The sequence below is a fragment of the Rhipicephalus microplus genome, chromosome 6 (genome assembly GCF_043290135.1).
Source record: "Rhipicephalus microplus isolate Deutch F79 chromosome 6, USDA_Rmic, whole genome shotgun sequence".
In the NCBI taxonomy this organism is placed as follows: domain Eukaryota; kingdom Metazoa; phylum Arthropoda; class Arachnida; order Ixodida; family Ixodidae; genus Rhipicephalus; species Rhipicephalus microplus.
The window spans coordinates 135623345-135649496 of NC_134705.1; the positions used below are offsets into that span (position 1 = coordinate 135623345).

General features: G+C 45.4%; 1 protein-coding gene across 1 annotated transcript in view; it reads left to right on the top strand.

Moving 5' to 3' along the window:
- LOC142765532 (uncharacterized) overlaps positions 1–26152 on the top strand; it is a 220622-nt gene that overhangs the window by 171112 nt on the left and 23358 nt on the right. Inside the window, exons 8-15 of the mRNA XM_075866658.1 lie at positions 786–1495; positions 3013–3331; positions 4136–4335; positions 5712–5970; positions 7004–7114; positions 9337–9522; positions 13826–13996; positions 14463–14556. Coding sequence (XP_075722773.1) covers positions 786–1495; positions 3013–3331; positions 4136–4335; positions 5712–5970; positions 7004–7114; positions 9337–9522; positions 13826–13996; positions 14463–14556 — 2050 coding nt within the window. The remainder of the gene's footprint in view (positions 1–785; positions 1496–3012; positions 3332–4135; positions 4336–5711; positions 5971–7003; positions 7115–9336; positions 9523–13825; positions 13997–14462; positions 14557–26152) is intronic.

Here is a 26152-nt window from a genome sequence, read left to right on the forward strand (position 1 = left end):
TGCTGACCGGCAGATTGCGGGATCGAATCCTAGTGGCGGCGGCTGCATTTTCGATGAAGACAATAATGCCGTAGGCTTGTGTGCTCAGATTCGGGTGCACGTTGAAGAACTTCAGGCGGTCAAAATTTCCGGAGCCCTCCACTACGGCATCTCTCATAATGTGTGGTGGTTTTGAAATGTTAAACCCTACATATCAATCAATGTACAGTTTTCTTTTCTCTGGTGTTTCTGTTTTTCTTTCTCTCTCTTTCATTTTGCTTCCATGAGCCATTGAGGAGTAGTGCTTAACTCTTGGCTGACAGGGTGAGCTGAAATGTTATATCTTTAACTCTTTCCCTCCCATTGCCAAGCATAGTAGTCACAAGATTTTGTACCAAAATGACTGATGACGACTATACTTCCCAACAAAAATTGGTCGCAGACAGAAACGGTAACTACATTTGTCATAGTTTCTTGACGCTAGATGCCACACTTGTCCATGTCGGGTAATTTGTGTCTTGACTTTCATTTTATTGCTATCTATAACTGTATCACAATTTGTTGAAACTATCTTGGAGCTATCTTGTTTACTCAGTGAAATAATGAAACTCTATTGGCTTGAAATAATAATGCCATATTAATAAAAAAGAAGTCTCTGTAAGTGGAGTAAACAATATTTCTTGTAAATTTTGTACAAGTATCTTAATTTTTTACGGTAACAAAAGGTTTAAATAACATCTCGGCAGTTTTCGTGCATTCTCTTGAACATCAAGTCGTGACAGAAACTGTGCCTCATTGAATTCCAGAGTCTGTGGGAGACAGGTAGTGACTGTTGGTTTGGTGATGAGCCCAAGACCAAGCAGCCACGTTTGAGCTGTGAATGGGACGGCGGCAGCAGCACGGCGAGTGACAGAACCATGGAGATTGGCAACAGCAGTAACAGCGACGCCAAGGAGCCCCGCAGCAAAGAGAATCAGTCGAGCTCTGTCGTGGTGCCTGCGACTGCTGCATCTCTGCCACCCACTAGACTCGAGAAGGGCGTCATGGTCGGCCAGACTGGCATCGCAGACCTTAAGTTGGCCTGCAAAGGGGGCCGGCGCTTCGAGGTGCTACACGACGTCGGGTATTCGAGCGAGAGCTCGACGCAGCTATCCAGCGAGGACTGCATCCGCATATACAGCTACAGCCCGGAGCTGGCAGAATCAATTTTCCACGAGTATCGGGATGGCTTGGCGAGGAACTGTGTTGACGAAGGTGGCACCGGTGACAGCCCTGCTCTGTATAAGGCAGCTAACGAGGAGGAGTACGAGGAAGGGGAGTACGAGGCATCACCGCTGATCCAGTCGAATGCCTCGAACGTCGACTTCTACAAGATGACACTTCTCGAAGATGCACCATCCTCGGACCACAACAATGACGATGTCGCCGCAGGCACTTTGGGGCAGCTGGATGACGAGCTGATGGATTTTGCTGAGCTGGAACAGCTTGGTGGCGACACAAAGGCCTGTGCAGCAAGGTATGTAATGCTTACTAAAATTTCCACGGGCTCACTGGGATTAGAAATATTATAAGCTAAGTATTTTTCAATTTTGAAAGCATTTGCCTAAGAACTTTTGACTGGGTGCTTAGTGACAAGAAGTGAATTTGGAGGGGTATTGATAAGACTTTACACATTTGGCACTGCCCAATTAGTCATCACAAGGGCGAGCTTCGAAAATTCACATAGTGATCACTCTTTCCCAACAACCTCTGTGAAAGAATCGCTTAAACAGGGGAGAAAGTGGCATCTTAACGAATGCAATAGCTGTATTCCCTTATACACAGAATAAAACAAAGAAATGCATGAGGATCAGTTGACGAACGTCTGAGTTACAGAGTTCAAAGGGTTTCAGCAGCAACAAATGACCTAGTCAAAATATTGCACAATGTATACAAGTTGTGGTGAAATGCCTAATTGATTATACCATCCAAGTAATGGTAACCAAACGCCGGTAAGCAACATGTGCTAAACACATATGCTGTTTTACTTGCGTTTAGTGATTACCGACGAGTGATTCGCTGTTGGGCTAGAACTTCTCTCACAAATGTTGCACATACCATAACATTTGTTAAAATGGGCGTAGAACACCCACTTTTAACACAATAGCGTTATAGAGCTCGTTTCACAGAAATTTTTGCGTCAGTGTCGTGTGGGCATTGTTAGTTGTAAGCAAAAAATTATCTAATTGAGGAAGATGCAAATAAAGTAAATAATAATAATTTCTTGGCCCAAGTGAAGATATAACTCTGACCGTCTGCTTGGCAAGCAGGTGTTCTACTGCAGAGCCACAACATTTGTCTAAATTGCGTTGGAAGAAAAAAAAAAAACTTATATGAATGTCGTGTAGTGGAAGAAGTCTGCTTAGAGCATGTTAATTTGCTTGGCAGGAGCGTAGAAGTGTGCCAAGCACCAAAGAATGTGAATAGATCAATGAAGGGGCTTTTTAAAGCCATACTCACCTGCGATGAGAGTATGTAGGATTCGAGGGTACAAAAACAACCGAAATGGCGTCATCGATAGGGACTTCGTGTCTGCGCTTAGCGGCAAAAATTTCGGAAAATGGGATGGCGAAAGATATAAACGTCTGGAATTTCTTACTTTTTAATACATTCACTTTATGGAGAACTTGACGGTGCCACAAATAGGTCCGGAAAATTGGGCATGTCCGGAATTTCGGCCGTCCGAGAAACTGGACGTCGACTGTATAGAGTTCTCATTCCAAATTTGGATATACCAATCTACTTAAAAGCTCTTGAAATTAAGGGAAAAATCTTGCTTCCAGAGAGGTGCATGTTATGTTTTATTTATCGAAAGCTACATATTGTAATTAAAGAATTCCATATTTTAAATCTGCACACAAAAATGCATAAACTTGGCTAGTGTTACCAAATCGATCCGTAATTCAAAAAATTTTGAAGAGCAGTGTCTCCCTGCTGTGCTATTTCCTCATAGACAAAGTGTTCCTTAGCTGACTGCTTGCTACTTTACCCCAGTGTCTGCAATGTCGACGGCAAGTCTGATCGTGTCAGGCGTTGGCTTCAGAACTGCGAGTCGGCACCTCTGACTTCTGCCGAGGAAGAAGAAGAGGAGCCAGCGGTGGCAGGAGTCAATGAGCGTCACGTAGACAGTTCGTGTGATGCCAGTGGCGAGTACACAACCAACGACGAATCGGAAGAACCCGGCGATGAGTCTGATGGAGCAGCTTCATCTCGCCGTTCTTCTCGTGGCAGCAGCAGTCAGGGCCTGGACACATCACAGAGCATGTCACTTCTCAGCAAATCCGGCACTGGCTCTGTGGAGACCGTTGTTCAGGTGTGTGCATGAGCTCGTGAATCAGCCTTACCAAGGGACCATAATTTTCTGCAACTTAAAACTGAATCTCTCACAGTAGGTAGTGATTGCAAGTGTGCTTAATGTAATGGAAGTGAACTGCAAAAGTTAGGCATGTGAGAACACGTGAACATAGGGTTAACTGCACGACAACGGTTTGTTTTATGCCATTTTCACGCAGTTCATTATAAGGTAAGATAACACAAATGCTGCAAATGAAGGAAAGAAGTGTGAACTTAAGGGCTCACTTTTTTTTGCTAGACATAATATTAATGAGAACTAGCACACAATGATGCCAAGAAAAATATAGGGGATGTTATTAGAAGTAATTAGTAGTCTAAATGTGAAGAAAGAAAAGTGGACAACAAAATAAGTTGCCACCGGGAGGGGCTGAACCTACGATCTTCGAATTTGAAGGTCGCAGGTTTGCATGTGTGCATGCGTGTGTGTGGTGTTAATTTTTGGTGAGTGTGGTTGTGTCATAAGCATTGAACATTTACTGAAAATCACTATAACCTCGTGCATCCCTGAGATGAAAAGAATTGAATTAACAATGATGCCTGAGCCCGGAAATCTGCTCCAAAACTAACTTAAATATCTCCGAAACACACCCTTTAATGCTTCAAAAGTGCTCCAAAGCTGCTCCAAAACAACATTATTCCTGCTCCCTGAGCTGCTCCAAAAGACTCAAGCCTGCTTCCACCTTTGGACTTGTAATTTCGTAACACAGCACCTGTATTTAATAGCATTCCTGGTTAACTTCTATCTACTGGCTCTTGCCGACAGGTTGGCTCAGCCCTCTCCGAAGGTGACGCAGCCACACCGAGGGTTGTCTTGCGCCAGGGCCTGCGTAAGAAACGCTCACGTGAACGTCCCTGGAGTGTGATCGAGCTGGGTCCATCTGGAGCTCTGCAGCTGTGCCCACACTCGACGTCCGAGACTGCTCTCAACTTGCTCTCTTCCTCATCTACCGTGAAGGCACAGAGGTAAACTTGTTTTTTGTTTGTATTTTGTCAAAAACACAATATATTTTATAGTAACTGTATGGACACTCGAACTGTATTTCTTCTGATGCGGTAAGACTAAATTGATTATGTCGGCCTGTGTGTCGTAAGTTCTACGCGTGAGTCAAAGTGTGCAAAAGAAGCTGACAATTGTGGCTCAAAAAAAAAAAGGGGGGGGGGAAATGTGCCAGTGATTTTTCGTTACACAAAGCCCACAGGGTAGTCCCAGAGTTGGGGCTGCGCCACTCGAACAGAAACTGCATGCTTTGATTGACTGGTTGATACCTTATCACTTTCGGTGTAGTTTGCTTTGAAGTGATAGACAGTACTACAGTCAGCAGATGGCTTATACCTTTTGTCTCGCTGTGCAGTTTGCATTGAGGTGATAGATGGCACTACAGTTGCTTTCCTTGCTGCAGTGGCCACATTTTTCTTAGAGTGACATTTAATTGAGTTACCACAGATCGGTTCAATTAGCTGCTAGCCTTACTTCATATGACATTCTCACTTATTGCTATGGCATTCTTATTTTGACCCTTTCAGCAATACCGTGTTGTTTTTCTGTTTGTGTTGTGGTGCTGCAGTGAATAGGGCTACAATAAGATACAGAGCTAGAAGTGGCAGCCATACATGCTCCTGAAAATGACTACACTGTGCTCTGCTCTTAATGCCTCTCTTGCAAGTACATGAGGTTTGCATGATGAAATGAAGTGCAATAAATAATACAATAAAAGGAAAGAAACGCAAGACAAAGCGCTTCGTCCTGTACATCTTTCCTTTGGTGTCTTCCTGTTTATTGTGCTTTATTTCATCAAGTGTGCATCACCAACTGGTCCAAATCGGCGCTCTTTTGAAGAACGTACGAGGTCTTTTCCGTTCGTGAATATGATAATGAGGGTTTCGCAATGTTAACTTTATCACTTTCTTACTTCTAGCAGATGCAAATGTAGGAGCAAAGAGAAAGGGTGCCATACTAGTATTACAGCATTATTGAGATCGGCACATGAGGCAAGCTTCTATTGTAGTGTGCCACTCCTGGACGAACAAAGATTACCAAACTGCTTCACATGTGTGACAGCTTAGGGGCCTCTCCTATGTCTGGAAAATCGTTTTCATTGTTTAGTTGTCACATTCCACTTAGTGCTCATCGACGGTTGTTCTTATTGCCACTCAGCATGTGCAACATTTAGAGACAGTTTGCAGATAATGTCATTGTTTTGAGAGTCGGGAGAGTTTTTGTTTGTGTTGATACAGTAAAATAAATTTCTCTGACTCAGCAAAAATTCACACCTATGCTTTACTGTTCAGGCCTCACTTTAAATCATACCTGTTCCCTTCTGTGTTTCTCTTATGCATAGCCGGCCACGTACAAGCTCGGTGGGCGTTCAGAAAGACCCTTCATCACCTGAACGCCGACTGCAAAGGTCCCGTGGCCTGCGGGGATTGCGCTCTGGTTCGAGCTCCGAGGCCCTGTCGGGCTCTTCGTCGGTTCACAAGCGGCAGAAAAGTGGTGACGATGGTGAACGCCGCCCGAGACGCGCATCCACCCTTTCTTCAACGGGCACCAGCGGCTCTCTGCAGAACGCATCTTCCTCTTCTGGGACAGAGAATTACCAGGTGAGCAACTTATATAGTATTCATAAATGCAGCCTCTGTTGAAGCTCTCCAGTTTAGATCCCTCACTCCTTTTGCATTGGACAAATAGTGCGCTCGTAACAGGACAAGTGTGTAAGACCTGATACATTTGGCATGGCCCATGCTACACACGGGACATATTTTTTTGGTTTGTGTGTGGCCAGTTTATGTGATAAAGAAATTGAGCAATTAGCATGCCAGAATGTGCTGCAAAGTACTAATTGCAAGTAGCTAACTGAAATCTTAACGAAAGACAGCAAGGGCACTCTGTGGCTCAATAACTGAATGAAAATTAAACAGGCAGAATGCTATAGCTTGAAATTTATTTTTCAGACCTCATGACAAGGCATGCCCCTATATTTTAAATGAGCCTCCTCTTGAAGTTTGTCCTTTGCTTGACCAAGTTGAGGTCCACACCAGTGCTCAATCGGGAATAACATTACACTTCTCTATAACTGCCGCAGTTTGTGGCTGATATTCAGAGATACGTTCTTTGAGAGACGGTGCTCCTGTTGACTTCCTTGTGTCAGGTGAAGAGATTCAAGGGCAGAGAGTATGGGGGGTAGAGGAATTCTGGCCCCCTCCAGGCTGCTTCATAGGGGGTAGAGCCCCTATTATTTAGGGCTATCCACCACAACGAACTGTTGGTCATCATGTCTTGCAGCTATTTCACAGGGGACTGTCGTTTCTTTTCCTTTCATGCTTTTAAAATTCGGATCATGGGGCAATGACAAGTAGGAAGTTTGGCGCCATGGTCGCTTGAGAACGAAGTCGTAAGATGAGGGAAATTGCAGCATTTGCCAGACTCTTGCGCAAAATAAGTACAAGATGTGCATTTATGCATCAAGAATATTAAAGCTTTTTTATGTTATAGATAATTGTTAATAATCTTCCTAATATTTTCGATAGGCCTTTTTCTGTTTTTATAAATGACGTTCAGTTGGTGGATTCATCGCTTATAATTTTCATGCACCCTTGACACTCTGGTGAAGCGTTTGTGTGCCACTGTGTGCAGGACTGCCTTCCATACAGCAGCTCCAAGAGCCACCTGTTTTCGCGAGCGCCCACCCTGGCCCATGTAGAGGAGCAGAGCTCAGTCTCAGACCAAGTGTGGGACGATTACCAGGTGAGTCGCTTTTGCAGTATGGGATAGTGCTCCAAGACGGTCACTATCGGCGACAATGAAGCCTCGCACGAAACACTTAGCTTATAAAAGTTGGTAATTTAATTTCGCTTGAAATCCAACATGCTGGCAGGCATACTGTCCTTGTATGCATGATATTCGAGTTCTTGTTCATTCAAGGTCTCATTTCCTGATACAGTTTAAACAGTGTCGCTAAGTTCACATGACCTTTAGGTTGAGAGCAGGCCACACTGTATGTGTGCTAGCTGTGTAGCTTTGATAAGCCACCAGTTTAACTGTTGGTGTCATCCATTGGCAGATTCAGAGCACTTCCGGTAATGCTTTCCTCTGCACCATGCAGAGCAAGTCTATTCTATAGGCAGATTGAGAGTGCTCCCTCTATGTTCCATTGCCAGATTTGAAGCAGCTTCGTTGAGAGATCCACTCCCTGGAGCAACTTTTTCTACTCCGCGAAAATTGGCAGATTCGACCAGGAGTCGCAAGCGCCCGGTGCCTTAAAATGGTGTCAACCTTGGGCACGCCAACAGACGCCGGTTGCGTCAGTTGCGCCTCACATCGGCGCTCTCATTTTGCTAGTGTAGCGTCGCTGTGCTCAGTGTCCCCACTCATGCAAGAAGAGAGACGCGTGCATCCCGTTCCGTTCTTATGCTGCCATTTCCTCCAGAGGGAGCGCGCGTGTTACATTCGTAGCTTCCCATCTGTTGCCCTCCACCAGAGTGGAGTGCTCTGGCACAAAGTTCGTCGACCACTCCAAATCTGCCAAAAGATGACACCATGTATCTGGAAAAAAAATTGCTGTGGAATGATCTCCTTGCGATGATAAATTGTCATAAGCAGGCACTGTCACGTGTTCTTTAGGTGATGCGTAAGCATAGTTTTATTGTTTTGTCTTTCCCTGGAATGTTGTTTTGGGGAAGTACCGTTATGTCTTCTTCTCGCAAGTGCTCGTTAGCATCTCAAAACAGCCCCATGGCTGTTCCCAGCTAGTGTCACTCTTTCACATTTGTTTTGTAGCATGGGTACAATGCATGTTTTGTAGCATGGGTACAATGCATTCATATGGTTCAGATATTATAGCTCTACTCAGGTACAATACCAGGAAATGCCCGATTCCACTGATCTGGCCTTTAAGCTCAGCCAAGGCCGTGAAAGCCTAAGCGAGTTGCATTAATGCTGTAGAAATATGTTCACTAGTTGCCTGCCAGATGGTGCAATGTTCACGGCGCTCAATTTAGACCAATGTTTCATCAGTGTATCGGCACGTTAAACACTCGCTTCAGTAGGTTTGCGCTGCCGTCGCAACACTGGCCAATGTGCTTCAGCAAAATGCTAGTGCAGTACATTTATGAAAATTAACAGTGACTCAAGCTCGGTTTCTTGTGCCACTACTGCGTCGATGGCGCCAAGCAGCATCGATGCTGAGCGAGAAACTCTACAAATATGGTTTAATCGTGTTCAATCTCCGCAATATCGTTCACATTTTTGCAAGCTTGGGCGGATAGTGCAATGGTTTCAAAACACACCTCCAGACGATCGTGTTTGGTTGGAACCCACCTCCACCTATATAATAAATTTTGTTTAATAAATTTATTGTTTTATGACTATGATCATGTTGTGACATTGCAACAGACCATCAGATTTCTCAATGAGTTAAGTTGGCATACAAACACTTACCAACCAAAAAAAAAAGCAATAGTACATCAATAGAATAGTACTGTCACGTGCGCAGTCATTTTTTCCAAAAACTTCAGCCGATTGGAATACTATACCATCGTCTTTAGTGAACATATGTTGTTCAATTCTTTCAAACATTCTCTTGTGAACATGATGTAGAATTGTGAAATTCTGCCATCTTTTTCTCTTTTTCTTTTCTTTCTTTTGTTTCTCTCCTTGTTTGGTGTTCTGAGCTTGGGCCCTTGTACTTTTTTTATTATTAGATTCATACTTGAATTTCGATCGAGTGGTACGTTTTGTATAACCAGTGTTTAAATCAGTGTTATCCTATACTTTTTGTCTTTACTGTGCCCATTGATTTTCATGTATGCTCTTTTTTCCATCTCTCTTTGTATTTGTTCCGTGTGTCATATAATCATGTACTTGCCCCTCCCGTTCATAATGTATTGTGTGTACGTTGAAAGTATTTCAAATAAATGAATAAACAGAGTGTAGATACAAAAAATTTTGCCTCCTCATGTGCAATGCAGGACCCACCCTACTTCAGCGAGCCCTACTCTGAGCAGACTGCCGACGAGGACCAGATGAAGAAGCTGCTGGACTTTGGAGACGACTACTGGGCCTTCATTGGGAGCCCATCGGACACTTCCTCCCTCAGTGGACAGCCTAGAGAGCTGCCTAAACGATCCCCTCACAAGGGCCGCCCGGCCACTAAGGTACTTTTCCAGTGTCCTCAAACGTCAGCCCACAATTACCGTATTTACACGATTGTATGACGACCCTTTTTTTCAAATTTGACAATCCAATGTTGGGGGGTCGTCTTAGAATCGAAATCGAACCATGTATTGTCATCTCGAATAGTTTCCCGCTCAACCCAAAGCGCATAGTTTTCCGCGTGCTTATACAAAAGCTTTTCTTTTTTTAGCATCTACTGCGCGCATTACGAGTGCCTTTATGACGAGCGCACGGCTCTTGAGGGAGCACCGGTAATCGATGGAAGAGCCGTCGTAGGGGGGTATTGGTAGTTGACGGAAGAGCTCCTCTTTGTGATACAATTTTCTAAGCGGGCGCGTCGCCGCGTGCTCCTGTCGCTTGTGTCCACGACCGACTCTCTCGAGTCACTTCTGTCTGACATGAGTGCCGTAGGCTCGAAGAACACTCTGCGCTCGTTCACGGCAGCGTTTAAGCGGGCTGCTATTCTTCATGCGGAGGAAACCAATAACTGTGCAGCAGGACGGAAGTTCGGAATCGGTGAATGTGTGGTGCGGAAGTGGTGGCTTCAACGCGAGGACGACGACGTGCTGTGGGACTGCAGCAGCAATGACGGCAGCAGCACCAGCGAGGACGACTCCAGCGACGATGAATAATCCTCCGCAACCACGTGAATAAATTTCCCTTGTGTAAAATGCGCGCGTTCTTCTTTTCTTTTCTTTTGTTTTTTTTTTTTTTTTTTTTTTTTTTTTTTTTTTTTTTTTTTTTTTTTTTTTTGAGATGCGATTTTGGGGGGGTCGTCTTACATTCGAGTCGTCTTACAATCGTGTAAATACGGTAGGCATTCTCAAGCAGTTAAACCTCGGTGTAACAAAAGTGTGTTTGTTGCCTCTTTTACCTAGGCTTGTGTGAATATTGAAGCACTTTGAATGTTCAAACAAATATCATAGTATTTCAAGTTCGCTTCAATCTGAATTTAAATTATTGAAAATTTCGATGTATTCGAAATTAATGAATAAGTGTGAAGTCCACATGTAACACTCCTGTGAAGGTGGTTTCATTGCAGTGGATGAGTGCTATACCATGAATGCATCTGACTCTGGGAAGTTTGTGCTGTCATAAAGCTCCACATCAAAGTTAAATTGACTTATTACCCTCACATCAGTTCACTGCGTGAATAGTGAACTTTTGATGCAAACCAAATTCAGAAAACTGTGCCCACACATACCGGGCACATTTTACCAAATTCAGAGCAAACAGTGATTTGATTCGTATAGTGTCAAATTAAATTTATATCGCGTCTGATAAAAAAAAAAAGTGAGCATATTTGTCATGGCCCAACCGAACTGCTCAGTATTTTTTTTTATTTAAACAAAGCATGTGCAAATGTCATTCTTTTGCTCCAAAGAAAAGTGGAAGCAAATTTTAAATATTGCAGTAGAACGCTAGTGAAAGCATATAAAATGCATTAAGTTTTAAAATTTACTGTACTTGGAACATATAAGCCATTAAAATGAGCCTTTAAACTTAAAAATGCTGAATCGATGTGAGAATATTATGTAGACTCACGTAAAAAATGAATTTTAGGTTCGAAATGAATTCGATAAGAATACCAGTATTGGTCGAATAATTTCGAATCGAATTCGAATAGTATGTATATCGCATATTATAAAGAAAGTGGGTGTATCTGTCATGACCGACGAAATGTTTAAAAAAAAATTCGGACAAGGCTTGTGCAAATGCCATTTTATTACTCCAAGGAAGCGCGATTTTAGTTTTGATAGAATTCAAGTGGTAATTCGTAAAATATTTAACTTTTAAAGTTTGCTGTAATTTGAGCATATAATTTGGTAAACAAGCTTTTAAAATTGAAAAATGAGTTGATGTGAGGGTAATATTTCCATTTAAGCTTGAAGTGCGAATTTCACAGCAGTGTGTTTTTTTTTTCTGAAAAAGTGTTTTTACAGTTTAGCACTAATTCACTGCAGTGAAACCACCTCTACAAGGGATTTTATATCAATTAATAGGCATTTAATAAGGTGTTTTCACGGCTTAGCACCTCTGATGTAGGAAAACCACATTTACTGGGGTATACATGTGAATTAATATATTTCTGTTCATTCATTTCAAAATTTTAAATAATTTAAGTTTGATTAGAAGTGTATTCAAATACTGTATTATTCATTTGAATATTCGTACAAGCCTAGTAGTATGCTCATTTAAGTTTGAAATAAGGCTTTTCAGCAGTCGAATTTACCGGCGAGAGGTGTATTCACAGTATACATTTCTTCACTGCAGTAAAACCACATATACAGGGGGGTTACATGTAGACTAAATGTATTCGTTCATTTTAAGTACTTTGAAATTTCTAATATTCAAAGTGCTGAAGTATTTGCACGAACCTGGTATTACACTTTCTTTGTACTTTGTGTAGAAGGTCAAATTTCAGGATAGCATTCAGTCCACTAATAAAGTGAATTCTTTATGTTACAAACTCTATGTTTGTGGAGTTCTAAGTCTACGTTGGTGCACGGAAAAGACTGTGCATGCATCGTGCCGCTGCAAATGATGCCAGCTTTTGCACTCTTTTCTGATCTTGCAAAACCTTTTCAACAGATCATCTTTATTGTTCCACCAACCGCCTTATGCACTTTCACTGTTGTTAAATACCGAGGGTCAGACAACGTAGCAACCTGGGCACTGGGAAGTATCGGCAATACATATTTATTTTCTTCACGAAACAAAACACAGACTTGACTCAACTGGCAAAAAATAGTGTATATGTACACTGTTAAAGGGAACAGCTGCATACTAATCACGTTTATATTTTGTCACTTACAAAAAGCATAGCAGCTTACATTTGCATAACACTGCTGGTAATGTACAGTTCTAACTCCTCTTGACAGACTGGGGCAGTGCTTGAAGATGGTTTTTGTATCCACTTGATGTTAAAGGGCCAGCAATATGAATAGTGTTCATTCCACTGCTCCCTTTAACAGTGGACCGTACTGTACTGTAACATATTTACTCGAAAAGAGGCCGGGCACCAATATAGTTTGGCCCCTACCTATAGTTCATAGTGAATTGTATGGGGCAGCTAGCCAAGAAGTCCACCTTTCCGTTATCCTTCCTAGAGTGTTCTACGGGGAAAAAAAAAATATTCGAACATAGGTCGGCCTATGTTTTTGTTTTGTTTTTTTAATTTAGAAACAGAAAAACTGAAACATAGTACATCTTTATTTACATATCTTAGCGCCCTAATGACTGCTGGGGCTGTCATCTTCTCAGATGTGCAAAATGTTCTTGGCACCAGATTCTTCGCAAGCATCCGCGGCTTCCCAAGCGACGTCCTTGCTGCCGATTGCTGGGCTGCAAAGAGCACGGCGCCATCTCTTGCACGCAAACAGACAGTCCTGCTGCTTTCGCCAACCACTAATCAACTTCTCATTTATACAAAACTCGTTCTGCGTGGCACGATTGCTCGATTCCTCGGCAAATAGTATCACTTGGCACTTGAAACCACCTGTGTAGCTCTGCCGACCTGACATTGTTGCAACCACGCACAAGCAAATAGTGGTGGGGGTTAGAAAAAGGCGCCTAATTTCTGCAGCTGTGTAGGGAGCACGGCGCAGCGCCTAAAGCAAATGAGAACCGTCAGCCCGTCAAGCCAATCGTACAACGAACAAACCACGAAGTGGCAAGGCCTCAGGGCAGTGCCAGTGCGACGGCACGCTGGAAGGCAGTATCGGAAGCACGGCTAGCAGGCTAGGGACTTCACTGCCTATGCCTAGGGAAATCATGGTTTTCATCGCAAACATGGCGGAGCGGCTGCAATGCGCGGGGGTTTTGAAAAGGCAGTACGTGGCTATTGCATCAATAACTTTTTTCTCAATTACTTAGGTAGTTGGAATGAGGGGGGGGGGGAGTCTTTATTTTAGGTTTTGTGGTATATAGTGTGCGTATGCAGCAGGAACCACTTGATTAACAGTGGGCGCGGCAGTTGAACGCCATAAGCTCGGTGCTCTTGGTTGGTTTGATTGTGAATATAAGTCAAAATTCTTTGGTCACGGATATAGGTCAATAGCTGATTACGAACAACATTTTCAGGAAAAAAAAGGGCTTGATTCAATTAAATACGGTATATACCGACATCAGTAGCCAGCATCAGTACACAAACATTTTATTCGAATTATTGCTTATCGAAGTTCTCTATACAGCTAACTGGTAGTGTGCACAGTGTTCATATGATAACTTTATTTTTGGGCGAAGTATTACTGATTTCATGGTCGTTTTTCATTTTCTCTTCAGCCTGGAGGCACTACAGAGTTTGACTCGGACTCGGACATAGAAGACCTGCACCACCTGTTGGGCCAGAGCACTCGCGCCTACACCTTCATTCGCAGTAGCCTGCAGAAGATTGCTGCCTGCAGCAAGGAGTCTCCGCGGGTGCCTGGGGAGAAAATGTCACCACCCAAGTTTGTGAGTGCTCGTACCCCTCTTGGGCGGGTTATCATGTTTTTTTTTTTCGTAAGAAAGAAGGCGCCACTTTCTCTCCTTTTGTAAATAAGTACTGAAACTAAACGAAGCTTCAAAGAGTGCAGGGTTGTTATTATGCCCAGGCTATGATCCCATTATAGCAAGCTCAGTGAACACCGTCACTGCACTTCTGGTTTGTCTCATACAATAGTTCTTTTTTACTCTGACGAAATTTGTGTCAGTGCAAATGTAATTACGAGGTACTGCTATGGGAGAAAACACATGGACAGGATAAACAGGATAAGGACGAGCATTCGTCTCTATAGTTCCTGTTCCGCACATGTGTTTTTTTTTGCACAGCAGTATGTTCAGCTTGGCGCTTTAATGATGCATGTAAACATCCTTGCTTGAAAGGGTGATGTACCATGTGTGCAGCTAAGCAGTGCCATGTTGACCGTGCATTCCGCAGGCGGAGCTGGTGGCCACCTGCCAGACCAACTTGCACTGGTTGAGGATGATCCGCATCCACCTCCACAATGGAGAGGACTCGCCTCAACTGCAAAGTGAGTGCAGTGCATTGCTGGTTTGCTTGCATGCTGTTCTTTATGTAGCGTTGCACAGGAAGGTGCTGTTCTTTATGTTGCGTTGCACAGGAAGGAACCAATAAAAAACGCGCGTGGTCCCTTATTCATTCACTAAGACACCACAAAGGCAAGAGCCATCTGGTGTGGCTATTTTACCTATTTCGCGTAACGAAAGTTCACTGCATTTTATATCACATGAACTCTCACTTACTTTTACAGTGGCTAGAATAGGAAAGTGTGATGAACACGCCGGCTAGCACGTAACGCCTCACGCACAAATGACGCATGAAAACAATACACACAGGATGAGAGCGAACTAGCAACATTTACCGCTTGACACCTAACGCGCTGTTTGAACAAAAACTAGACACATAAAATAATCACATGTACAGATATGAGTGCGAACCAACAATGTGGCCCGGTTGTTACTTGTTTGAAAAGCGCACTCTATTCTCAAATGGCGCCTGTCCTGCGAGCGAAGTGATCTTTGTGCGCCAGGCAACTAAACACAATCGTTCCGGTCAAAGTGGAAAGCGCGCGATTCTCTTCACTGAAGGATAAGCGCGTGCGCTTAAGCATCTACCGCCCCCTCCCTCCATTCGCGGGGCGAAGTACCCGTAGAAGATAATGCGCGTCGGGGCATCGTGACAAACTGGGCGCCATGCGCGGGCGGCTTTTTTTTTTTTTTTTTTTTTCTTGACTTTTTATATGTGTGAATGGCGGCGGCTACGGCTAAAAACCAGCCGAGACTGTCGGTATAATTGCTATCGCAATAATAAAAAAAAAGCAAAGCTGAACGTCGTCGGGGGGGCTGCACAGTGCGCACGCAGTGAAACTGCACGCGCGCACGGCGTCGAAAACGAAGAGCAAATGCGCGTGGCCCTGCCAATGCGCAAAAGTAGTTTTGTTTTTTATTTTGGTTTGGACGGGGGCGCACACCCGTGCACGCCGGCTCGTGGGGTGCAGGCCCGCCTTGCGCTCACCCACCCGCGCCCAATAACGAGCGATCGCTCTCGCCTTATGCGCCATGCACGCCGCTACGCGCTTCGTCGGCGGCGGGGAAGTCGCAGGACATACATGCTCGTACCAAAATGCGGAGTAAAATCCCAAGATTGTTCGTGGGGAAAATTCGTTATATCAAGGTTGTCTCCCACTGTTACTTTGTGTTACGTTTGGCCCGGCGATTCGTCTTGGCAGACGCCATTGTGCGTAAGCCGGTCTACTGGGGAGGCTCTCAGCTCCATCGGCACCCTGTCTGCCAGATGCTGTCAAAGATTTCGGCAATTACCCAGACAATGTGGCAAGCAAAGACAAGTTCCTGACTTTCAAATGCGAACCCTTTCGTCGTCCCTTCAAGCAGCAACGGTGCCTGCTGACCTCGGCGATTCATCTGGCGACGGGGAAGCTGTTGTGACCGGCGCCAGAGCTGACGGGGGAGCGGCGCTCTTTTAATCCTCAATCAAGTAGCCGACCGGCCGGCTGTCTATGCTTGTCAGGCATTGTCTGTGCTAGCTGGAGGATGAGACGTCGTGTCGCCACAACGCCGTAAACCGTTTGAGAGAGAACAACAAATGCAGCATCTTCCTTGGAAGAGACCGTGGCGGCCGCCACAAATCACCCTGCTAATTGAGCGAACCGATTGGCGGACCCTTTGATGTACGCTGTCAGGATCTTGGGACCTCTCGACTAGCGGCACACACACGACGAGGAAGAGCCCTGCTGGCACCACCTTGCAGTGCAGTGATCACGACTCAATATTGGACGTTCACGTTTGTCGTGCATGCTCGTCCCCCTCACCTGTTGTGTGTGTGTGTGATTGGTGCTCCACTCGGAAAGGAGGAGCCCGACAGGGCTTAAAACGACACCACAGAGTGCTGGACGTCGCCCTGAACCATGTAACGGTTCAACCACCAGGCTTGTGGTTTGGGAAACCACTAACCTTTCTTTGCTGTAAATATGTGTAAATAGTGGCATAAACCTGTTTGTTTTCGTATCCTCTTCTTGTCAGCGTTCAGTTCCTCCACCCGGTTACACCACGCTACCACAGGAGACTGGGTAGACCCTCATTCGCAACAACTAGTGGCAGTGGTGGGATGCCATTAGCAACTTCCTCCTTCCGACCCATAACAACTGGTTGGCAGCGGTGGGATGGACTTCGCGACATGGTGCTGTGCTGTGGTGAGTGCTTGGTCTTTGCTATAACTTTCCATGCTTCATTTCTTGAGTGTGAGTTGATTAGAAGCTAGATTGTGTGTGAGTCAAGGAGATCACCTATTTGTGTGAGATGCAGGACCAAAGTACAACGGCAATCATGGAGGTGAAGACACTGCTAAAAGAGGTTGTTTTGTACATTTGTGAAGACCTTGGTATTAAGATTATGGAAGGAATGGGCAGGTCAGAAATTTTAGAGCTAATTTTGGAAAGCGCCAGTGAGGTGGATATTGGATACGCGTTAAAAGCATTGGCAGAACAAAAACAGAAAATGGAGGAGTGAGGGAGAGAATGAGAAAGAGAAGAAAAGCAAAGAAGAAATAGAAAAGAAAAGGAAAGAAGGGATAGAAAAGAGGGTGATCAAGCATGCGACTTGAAGATTAAACTTCTGAAACGTAAAATTGTAGCAATGCGGCAGAAGTTTCAGCCATCCGTAAGTGTAGCCCACACAAAGCGCGAGAAAAACATAAGTGAGGTGCAGTTGATAGCCGTAGATAAGGCTAGCACGTTTGAAGAGCGCAGCAGGTTCAAAGACGAACCAAATGTGAGAGCTGCGAAAGGTGCTGCTCTGAGTAGAAAGGCCGACAAAGGCCAGAGCGTGTGCGACGAGGTGCTGCGGCAGTTAGATGCTAGCGAAACAGCTAGGATATCTGTAGACAGGCTGGTACAGGCCTCAACTGAGGTTGTCACGATGGTGGAACTTGCAAACAATGTGGTAGTAGGCAAGGAAACCGGAGAAAGCTCCGGAGCAGCAGCCAAAGCAGAGGGTGAGAATAACAGTACAGTTGCCGACAGCTCCCACCCATTCGAGGTAGATTGTGTGAAGGAAAACTGCGGCACTGTTCTTGAGTGTGTTGAGCTTTCCACCAGTCTAGAGTGCGAAAGAGATGAGTTTTTAGAAAATCATTTAGACTGCGTGGATTCGACAGCTGACGCAAGGTGTGCGAGGGTTGACGAGCTGGAGTTGCGATCAGGAAACTCGGAAAAGAGTCGCAAGAAGCGGCGCAGACGCAAGAGACATCGGAAAGCCGCGCGAGAGAAAAAAGGTACTACGCGAGAAAAAGGCACAAATTCTTTTAGCGTAGCAAGTAGGACCAGCAGTTCTGCATCGGCGTCAAAGCCGGTTTGCATGCGTGCGAGGAGCCGGACCAAAAGTAGAAAGAACGCCGGTTCGCAAATAAAATCACCTGCAAAGTGCCAGTCTTCCCGTTCTATTAACATCATGGTTAATGGTGCGCCCTTGAGCTGTAAAACTACCGATGACGCAACCCAAGGCCAATTTCCTAACGGAGCAGGAAAAGTCGGTCGCAGACGTCGTCAAACAGGAGTGAAGGGTACGCACGTGACAAAGCGAAGGCAAGAAGGAGGAAGCAAGCATGGGGAAGAACGAAAAGAGGGTAGCTCATCGGTCAGTTCAGCGAAGAGGCCTTTGTGGCGGGAAGTAAGGCGCCAGCGGCGAAAGGGTAGGCCACAGCACGCATCCTCGCACGGAATGTACACAGCGGATTTAAAGCTTTGTGGGGACAGGATTGTCGAAGGGGTCCTAGAAGAAAGGCCACAATAGCTAAACACCACACGGGGGCTAGCCCAAAGAAAGCATGGCCACTCTGTCCCACGCATCCATCGCTCGGGTCCCCTCCGCCAGATTGACAGAAGTCGCCAGAAATCGTGAATGATGCGTGACTGTGCCATTCAACTGGTAGCACATACGCTTCGTTGCCTCGGGCGTTCTGAAAATCCGCCAGGACCGCGACCGCCGCGTGTGCGATTGAAGTGAGGGACAGCTGTAGTAAGGTGGATAGTTGGACACAAGAATTTTCTTGAAAGCATGTTTGCTCAATTTTGGTTTTGAAGTGGCATTCCTGTGTCAGCTCCCCGGATAGTTTGTTTAGTTACAGTTTCTTCCTTCTTGATATTGTTTGTGTGCAAGCTTTGCGAGAGCTTTGAGTTTAGTTGTTGAGCGTTATGCGGAAGCAGTGGCTTGCATCAGTCTGCCGACTGCGTGAAATCAGTTTTCTTAGAGGTAAAAGCATGTAGGTCAGGAATGAAGATTTGGTACGCCCGCTAAATTTGAAAGAGTGGTTGCTATAGGTTATAGTGATATGACCTATGATTAGGTGTGTGTTGGTATGCTAGCACTCTTTGGATGATAGTATGATGTCCTGCTAGGGCGCACAGCAAAGTCATGTGCGTTCTTTAAAAACATGGGCTGACGTGAAGCTACATTCAATAAATGAGCGTGTAGTATGAAAGGTTTATTCTCTTCATTTCGTTGTTTTAGTGATTGCTTATAAGGAAGATATGATCACTTCAGCTGAGAGCATGGCGTTCACCAAATTTTGAGGCTAGAGATACATTTCTCTGGTGTATAAAAACGCAGTTTGATCTGATGTGAAAAAGTTTTGTTAGCATCAGGGTGTCATAAAAGTAGGTACTCTCGACTACGCCTTGTAAGTATGTAATTAGAGAATGAAGAATGCGCACAATTACCTTTTGTAGGTTCAGGCTGCATTTGTGTGGAATTTAGGTAGTTGTATTTCATTAAGTTAGTCATGAAATTAGCAGAGTACGTTACAACATAGTGCGGATGGTAGGAAGCTAGTTTCGAAAGAGTGTAATCATGGTTATATGGGGCCAAACTGTATTTGCCTTTGTGTGCTTTTCTCACACTGCAATTTGTTTCATCTTTGGTAAGCATCTCCACATCCATGATTGTTGTAACTTTGGCAGCACCAAATTATCTCAAAATTTTAGCGTACAGGTTTTCCTTTTTGTGTTGAGAAGCCTGGAGGGTTTTAAGCGGGTCCAATGGGCTTGACTTCAGCGTGGTATTGTGTTGTGCGGTTCGCCTTGCTGTTGTCGATCATTGTGAGCTGGTTTGGGAGTTGGTTTTGAGTTCGCAGCTGGAGGGAGAAAGCCAGGCCATCGTCCTCGTCACCAGCCATTCTCTTCGTGCCCATTCTCTTCGTGCCCAGCCGAGATTTTCCGGGCGGCGGAGGAGCTGTTACGTTTGGCCCAGCGATTCGTCTTGGCAGACGCCATTGTGCGTAAGCCGGTCTACTGGGGAGGCTCTCAGCTCCATCGGGGCCCAGTCTGCCAGACGCTGTCGAAGATTTCGGCAATTACCCAGACAATGTGGCAAGCAAAGACGAGTTCCTGACTTTCAAATGCTGACCCTTTCGTCGTCCCTTCAAGCAGCAGCGGTGCCTGATGACCTCAGCGATTCATCTGGGGACGGGGAAGCTGTTGTGACCGGTGCCAGAGCTGACGGGGGAGCGGCGCTCTTTTAATCCTCAATCAAGTAGTCGACCGGCCGGCTGCCTATGCTCGTCAGGCATTGTCCGTGATAGCCGGAGGATGAGATGTCGTGTCGCCCCGACGCCATAAACCGTTCGAGAGACAACAACAAAGACACCATCTTCCTTGGAAGAGACCGTGGCGGCCGCCGCAAATCACCCCGCTAATTGAGCGAACCGATTGGCGGACCCTTTGATGTACGCTGTCAGGATCTTGGGACCTCTAGACTAGCAGCACACACACGACGAGGAAGAGCCCTGCTGGCGCCACCTTGTAGTGCAGTGATCACGACTCAATATTGGACGTTCACGTGGGCCGTGCATGCTCGTCCCCCTCACTTGTTGCGTGTGTGTGATTGGTGTTCCACTCGGAGAGGAGGAGCCCGACAGGGCTTAAAACGACGCCGCAGAGTGCTGGGCGTCGCTCTGAACCATGTAACGGTTCAACGACCAGGCTCGTGGTTTGGGAAACCCCTAACCTTTCTTTGCTGTAAATATGTGTAAATAGTGGCATAAACCTGTTTGTTTTCGTATCCTCTTCTTGTCAGCGTTCAGTTCCTCCACCCGGTTACACCACGCTACCACAGGAGACTGGGTAGACCCCCATTCGCAACAACTGGTGGCAGCGGTGGGATGCCATCAGCAACTTCCTTTTTCCGACCCATAACATTTGTTACATAGATGTTGAAAAATACATGTGCTTCTATGAAGCAACGACGGGGAATATATATGGAGGTTCATTATAAGCAGGTGTAGCTGTAGTGGTTACGGACGCCTGCAACCCTTGTTGTGATCTCATGACAGCTTTTGCTGTAAAAATAAGAGAGGCATCATGGACGTCGGCAGGGGGGTGCAAAAGGGGCACTTAACTCCCTCGAGCCACAACGACCACTTGACCTTACCCTAGCTCCACCTGTGATCTCCCCCTATGCCAGTACGATGCGAGACTGGCTTGTACCCCCAAGAGAAAAATCCTACTGATGACTATGACAGACATCAGTGCTGCAAAAAGTTGCATGTCGTGTTCCAAAAAAAAGTGGCCGCACATGCCAAGCAAGAAAAATGATAGAAAAAGGTGCGAGCTATAACCATACAAGCAATGACATGCATGTACATCTTTGAACCTCAAAGGGCTAAGGTAGGCTCATCACCATCGAAGTATGAGCTAGGTGGTCTTGCATAACATGTGAAACTACACTGCTTTGTAGATTGAGGGTAAACCAAAAAAATCACAGATGACGATGAAACAGTGCATCAGTGTAGACTCTTTCTGTGATCATCTCTTGTTAAAAAAGACTGGCCGAAGGTGTGATTAGACCCTGGTGGAAATAGAGAGACCGTCAATTGCAGTGGCTAATTCATATGTCCTTTTTGCTATCTGAAAATGATTTGTATCTTTAAATTGTGCATAAGAAATCTTTCTATTGCTGTCTTACTATCCTTTTCTCCTCCTCTATATTTTTATGTCTCGGTACTCATCCTGTTGTCTATCAGCGTTGTAGCATCCCATGCTGAACAAATCAGCACCCGTTTTCAAGGTGCGAAGCAGAAGATGAAAGTCGAGTTATTGAGTCCAGGATGATAGCTTTTGTTCATGCCTAACAAAGTTTCTCAGATCATAAAAAGTTCTGCAATTAAAATAACACTTTTATGTTAATTGAGGTAAGCTCACATGCAACACAGACTACTTCTGTAGGTTGAAATACAGCCAGGACTGCTACGCGACTTTATATAACATTTAATGAACCAACATCATTACTAGTCTGTTATCGTGATTGAAGATCGATGACTATTTCACTACGGTGACTTAGTGGTGTTTTACGCAAACCATGCCCTAATCTGGAGATCAACATAGCATCGATATATGTAGTCCTCAGAAGCTTGAGCTGCATGCATCTTGGTAAATAAATTATTAAGACAAAAAGATTGCCCCCCCTTTTCCGTTTGCTACTTAGTTTGTTTGTTTCTCTGTGTTCTTTTTTTAATTGGTGCTGATGATATAAAAAAATTCAACTTTATTTTCGTTAATTTATGTCATAATTTTTATAGTACTGTTGCAAACTTGAACGTCCTGTATGTCAGGCACCTTGGTTTCATGTTCTAACAAAGAAGCAAGCCCTACATCGATTTCCTTTCTGTTCCTGGACAGCCTTATTAACTTGTAATAATAAAATACACCATAATGAGTATGATACTTATACCCCTCTGCCCACGACAGAACATATGTTGAGGGTATCCGAAAATTAGGATACCTGTATCTTTGATACCGTCCAGCCCTGAGATCTGTCACCTTCTTGGAATCGCATCGATTCGATCAAGAGCACTACAATAGTCGATGAACAATAATTAGAACTAACAGGCAAGAAGGCCTAGAAAAGGATGGGGATGTTGTCTGCAGTAACAAGTGTGACATAAGTGTGGAGAAAGTAAAGTGGGCAAAAAGATAAATTGCCACTGGCAGGGTCGCAGGTTCGTTCCCTCCAAAGTTATCTTTTCATTCACTATACTTTCTTCACATTTACATCATACTAGTTACCACAAACGACATCCCCTATACTTTCCTAGACCTTCCCTTCTGCTTGTACTCGGGTTAACCCTGTGTTTAACAAAGAAAAACAAGCTCTTCGAAGTTTTTCTTCTTTCGTTCAGTACTCGACGAAGCTACTTAGCATCATTAAAGTGCGGAAATTTTAAAAGCCCGGACTGTCGTATGCCAGAGTCACTAACGTTTGTAGATAAAAGTATCTGTAAACGTTGGATCGTCACATGGTGTAAAGCAGGCGAAATGCGTGTAAAATTTTTTTAATAAAGAGAAAAGAAGCAAAAAATAAAGATCGAGAGAGAGAGAAAGAAAAAACTTGCAATCTTCCACTGAAGTGAAACCATGTGTAGATGCAAAGCAGTGGGTGCTAACGCCTGCACTAGAGAGAGGGGGGGAAGCGAACGTAGGAGAGGGCGAGGAGACGCGCATGGGCAGTAAGGTTGGTCACGCCGCACACCGGATTGAGCTCGATCGTAAGAAGCTTCGCGTTTAAAAGAAGAAAACAAAAATATCAAATAAAGATATTGATACAAAAAACTGGAATATACAAAAAGAAAGAGAGAAGGAAAGAGAAAACCGAAGAGAAACCAAGAGGGCCGCCCAGCTCCGTATTTCCTTCAGACACCTAAAAGCACGTGGACTTCAGTGTCCTCCGTGGCGTAAAAAAGAACTACCTGCAAAAAGCTGTCTGACACGTGACCTCTGCTACCGCAGTTGACACTTCATTATCTCGAGGAAGGAGGTTTGCGCTGTGGCCGACCGTTGTGCCTTCCTTGGTCTATTCCTTCGCCCTCTCCAGCTGAGATCGCTGGGCCACGGTGATCGGGTGTTTGCGAAGCGGCGACGCGTGGTCACGCGTGGTCGGCCGACCGCAGCGACGCCAGTGTCTGAACCCTTTCTTTTCCGCCAGCCCAACACGTTGTTTGGTGTGGCAGTACTCGTGAGAGCAGATGTTATCGCGGCGTCTTCGTAAAACGCCAGTCTTGCGTTCGGCGGGACCCGCAAACTCCCGAGACGTGGCGACAACAATCGCTCGCCTGCCAGGTCCCCGATCGTGTAGCTTGTTTGCCCAATCGCACCTGTAACAGAAAGGAGGACTGAATGCAAGTCGTTATGCATTTACACTAATAATACTGCGATAGCGCTGTAGTTGCAGTCAGGCGTGATACCGGTGTTGTTGTGGGAATCATCTACAGCGATCGCGTCACCGAGCGGCGTTTACTATATTAGCGCCGATTTTTTTTTTTTAGCAAAGTTTCTCTTTCGTTCTCCTGTACTTCTTGCGCTTTCAAAAAGCAAGGTATGGACCATAGGGCTTCCTACAATATTTCCTCGAGTGAACCCAAGTGCCGCGTCGTTCAGCTATCGTGAGACTGAACGACAGGTAGCTGATTGATTTGCCTAGCTTAACTGTTTCGGGCTTCTAACGCACTAGTGGCCTTGTTTATTGTTCTGTTTTGAATGCAAGGCATTTTTTGGGGTACGGCTAGGACTCTTGGCGTCTTATCTGTCTGTCTGTCCGTCCGTCCGTCCGTCCGTCTGTCTCTCTGTCTTGGCATAGCTTAGCTAGCCGCTTGCGTCTGGGTTCTCTCGTGCTCACCCCCTTCACTTGGCGTGAACCAAAATTAGTATGGGTGGGTAAGATGGTTTGGCGAATATGACGCGCTGGTCAACATATGAATAATGTCGCAATCCCGTCGTGTACGTTATGAAACACTTTCCGCCAGACAGTGGCTTATACTTGTGGGCGGGTACGTGCCTGTGGTATGTTGGAATGTGCCACAGGTGATTGAGACATACTAGAGAATTTTAGTACTGCGGAATGGTGCTACGTACGCATCACGCAAGCGCCTTGCGTTACGTGGCGTCGTTTGCCACTAATCGGCTTTTAGTACGCCATACTACCCGCGTATGTAACGAGCGTGAAGCGTGTTGCGTCATATTAGAAGAACGTGTTGTTGACAGCCAATGTGAGCCAATCCAAGTGTTATAGCCAGATTATGGCCATATTTTAAGCCACAGAGCCGGTCGGTGCTTGCCTTCGATGCCGCCATTTTGCAAAACGAAGTCTCGCGCTGTCGCGAACTTGTTCGAGAGCGGCGCGATCAGCTCATACGTACGCACGCACGCATCTCATGCGTGCGTACGTAGCGGCTGCGTACGTAACGCGATACGTGCGCGTTGCGGTCTGCGCATGTGCAATACGCAGAACGTGGCGTCCTTACGTACACAATGCCGCCACGTACGCAGCACTAAAGCTCTCTACTGTCTACCTAGGAACGGCGACAACACGCATGACTAATTTTAACGCGAGAGTGTTAAGAAAAAAATTTAGGGGACCCTAAAGTTCCGCCTTTTAGGAGTTTGAACGCGATATTCTGTTCCTTACTTATAAAACACTTAGTTCATGGAACCTTTCCGCCAGTAGCGTGTGCGTCTTTTGTAGTGGGTTGCCGGCTTTAAACCACGAAGTCAATATGATAATCACAGATGTGCTGACGCTTGATGCCAATGGGCGCTTGTACCGTGCATCATTACTGCAGTATTTCACGTTGTGAAGCATGTATATAGGGCGCCTGTGTTTGTACATCATGTGTTAATTTCACTGCATTTCCAAGCCGATGAATTTATTTTCAGTATATTCGCAAGCAGACGCGTGGCCGTGGGGTAGGACATCCGCTTGCCACGCAAACGACCTGGGTTCATCCCCCGAGATATTGTATTGCGATAGCAATTATATGTACAGTCTCAGCTGTTTTTTGCCGCCGCCGTCATCAAGCAAATCATCATTCCTGGACGTCGTTGCTTTCGTCAATCTCACCAAAATCAGCCACGTGCACACACGGCCACCCATCAGCATTCATTTTTTCTGCATACTGCCAGAGTGAGTGCCCTCCCTTCACGTATCGCCCTCATCACTGACATTGCTCAATTCAAGGCTGTCGTCTATAACTTGACCCGCCAGTTTTTTTTTTTTTTTCTGTTCGTTCACCTCTCATGTAATGTCGGAACTTTGAGGTATTATGAATAAATAAATAAATATGGATACGTATCTGTTTATATGGAAACTCAAAAAAGAAAAAAAAAACTGCGGCGCTCGGCACCCAGCTCGTGGCGATGGTGGTGGTGGTTACAGGAAAGAAGAGACGCCTAATTTCTGCAGCCCTGAAGATAGCACGACCCAGCGTCTCGTAGGGGGATGGGGGAATAAAAGGTAGGAAAGTAGAAGATAGGGACAGGAGCAGTCAGCAGGTCGAAGGGGCAGCTGCCGTAACAGCAACCAGCGAGAGTCCACGGAGCGTCTCGGTGGTTGGGGGGGGAGACGTCTGCAGCAAGACGTTTAGTTGAGCTAGGCGGTTCCGGGCTGCCCGTGGAGCGCTGTGAGGCACACGGCGCGCAACGGGTGTTCCAACGCGCGCTTATCCTTCGATGCCTTGGCCTTTCACTGGAAAGATCGCGTTTAGTGGCCGGGCTCACAAAAATCGCTCACTGGGTTTGCCAAAAGAGCGTGCTTTTCAAACACAGC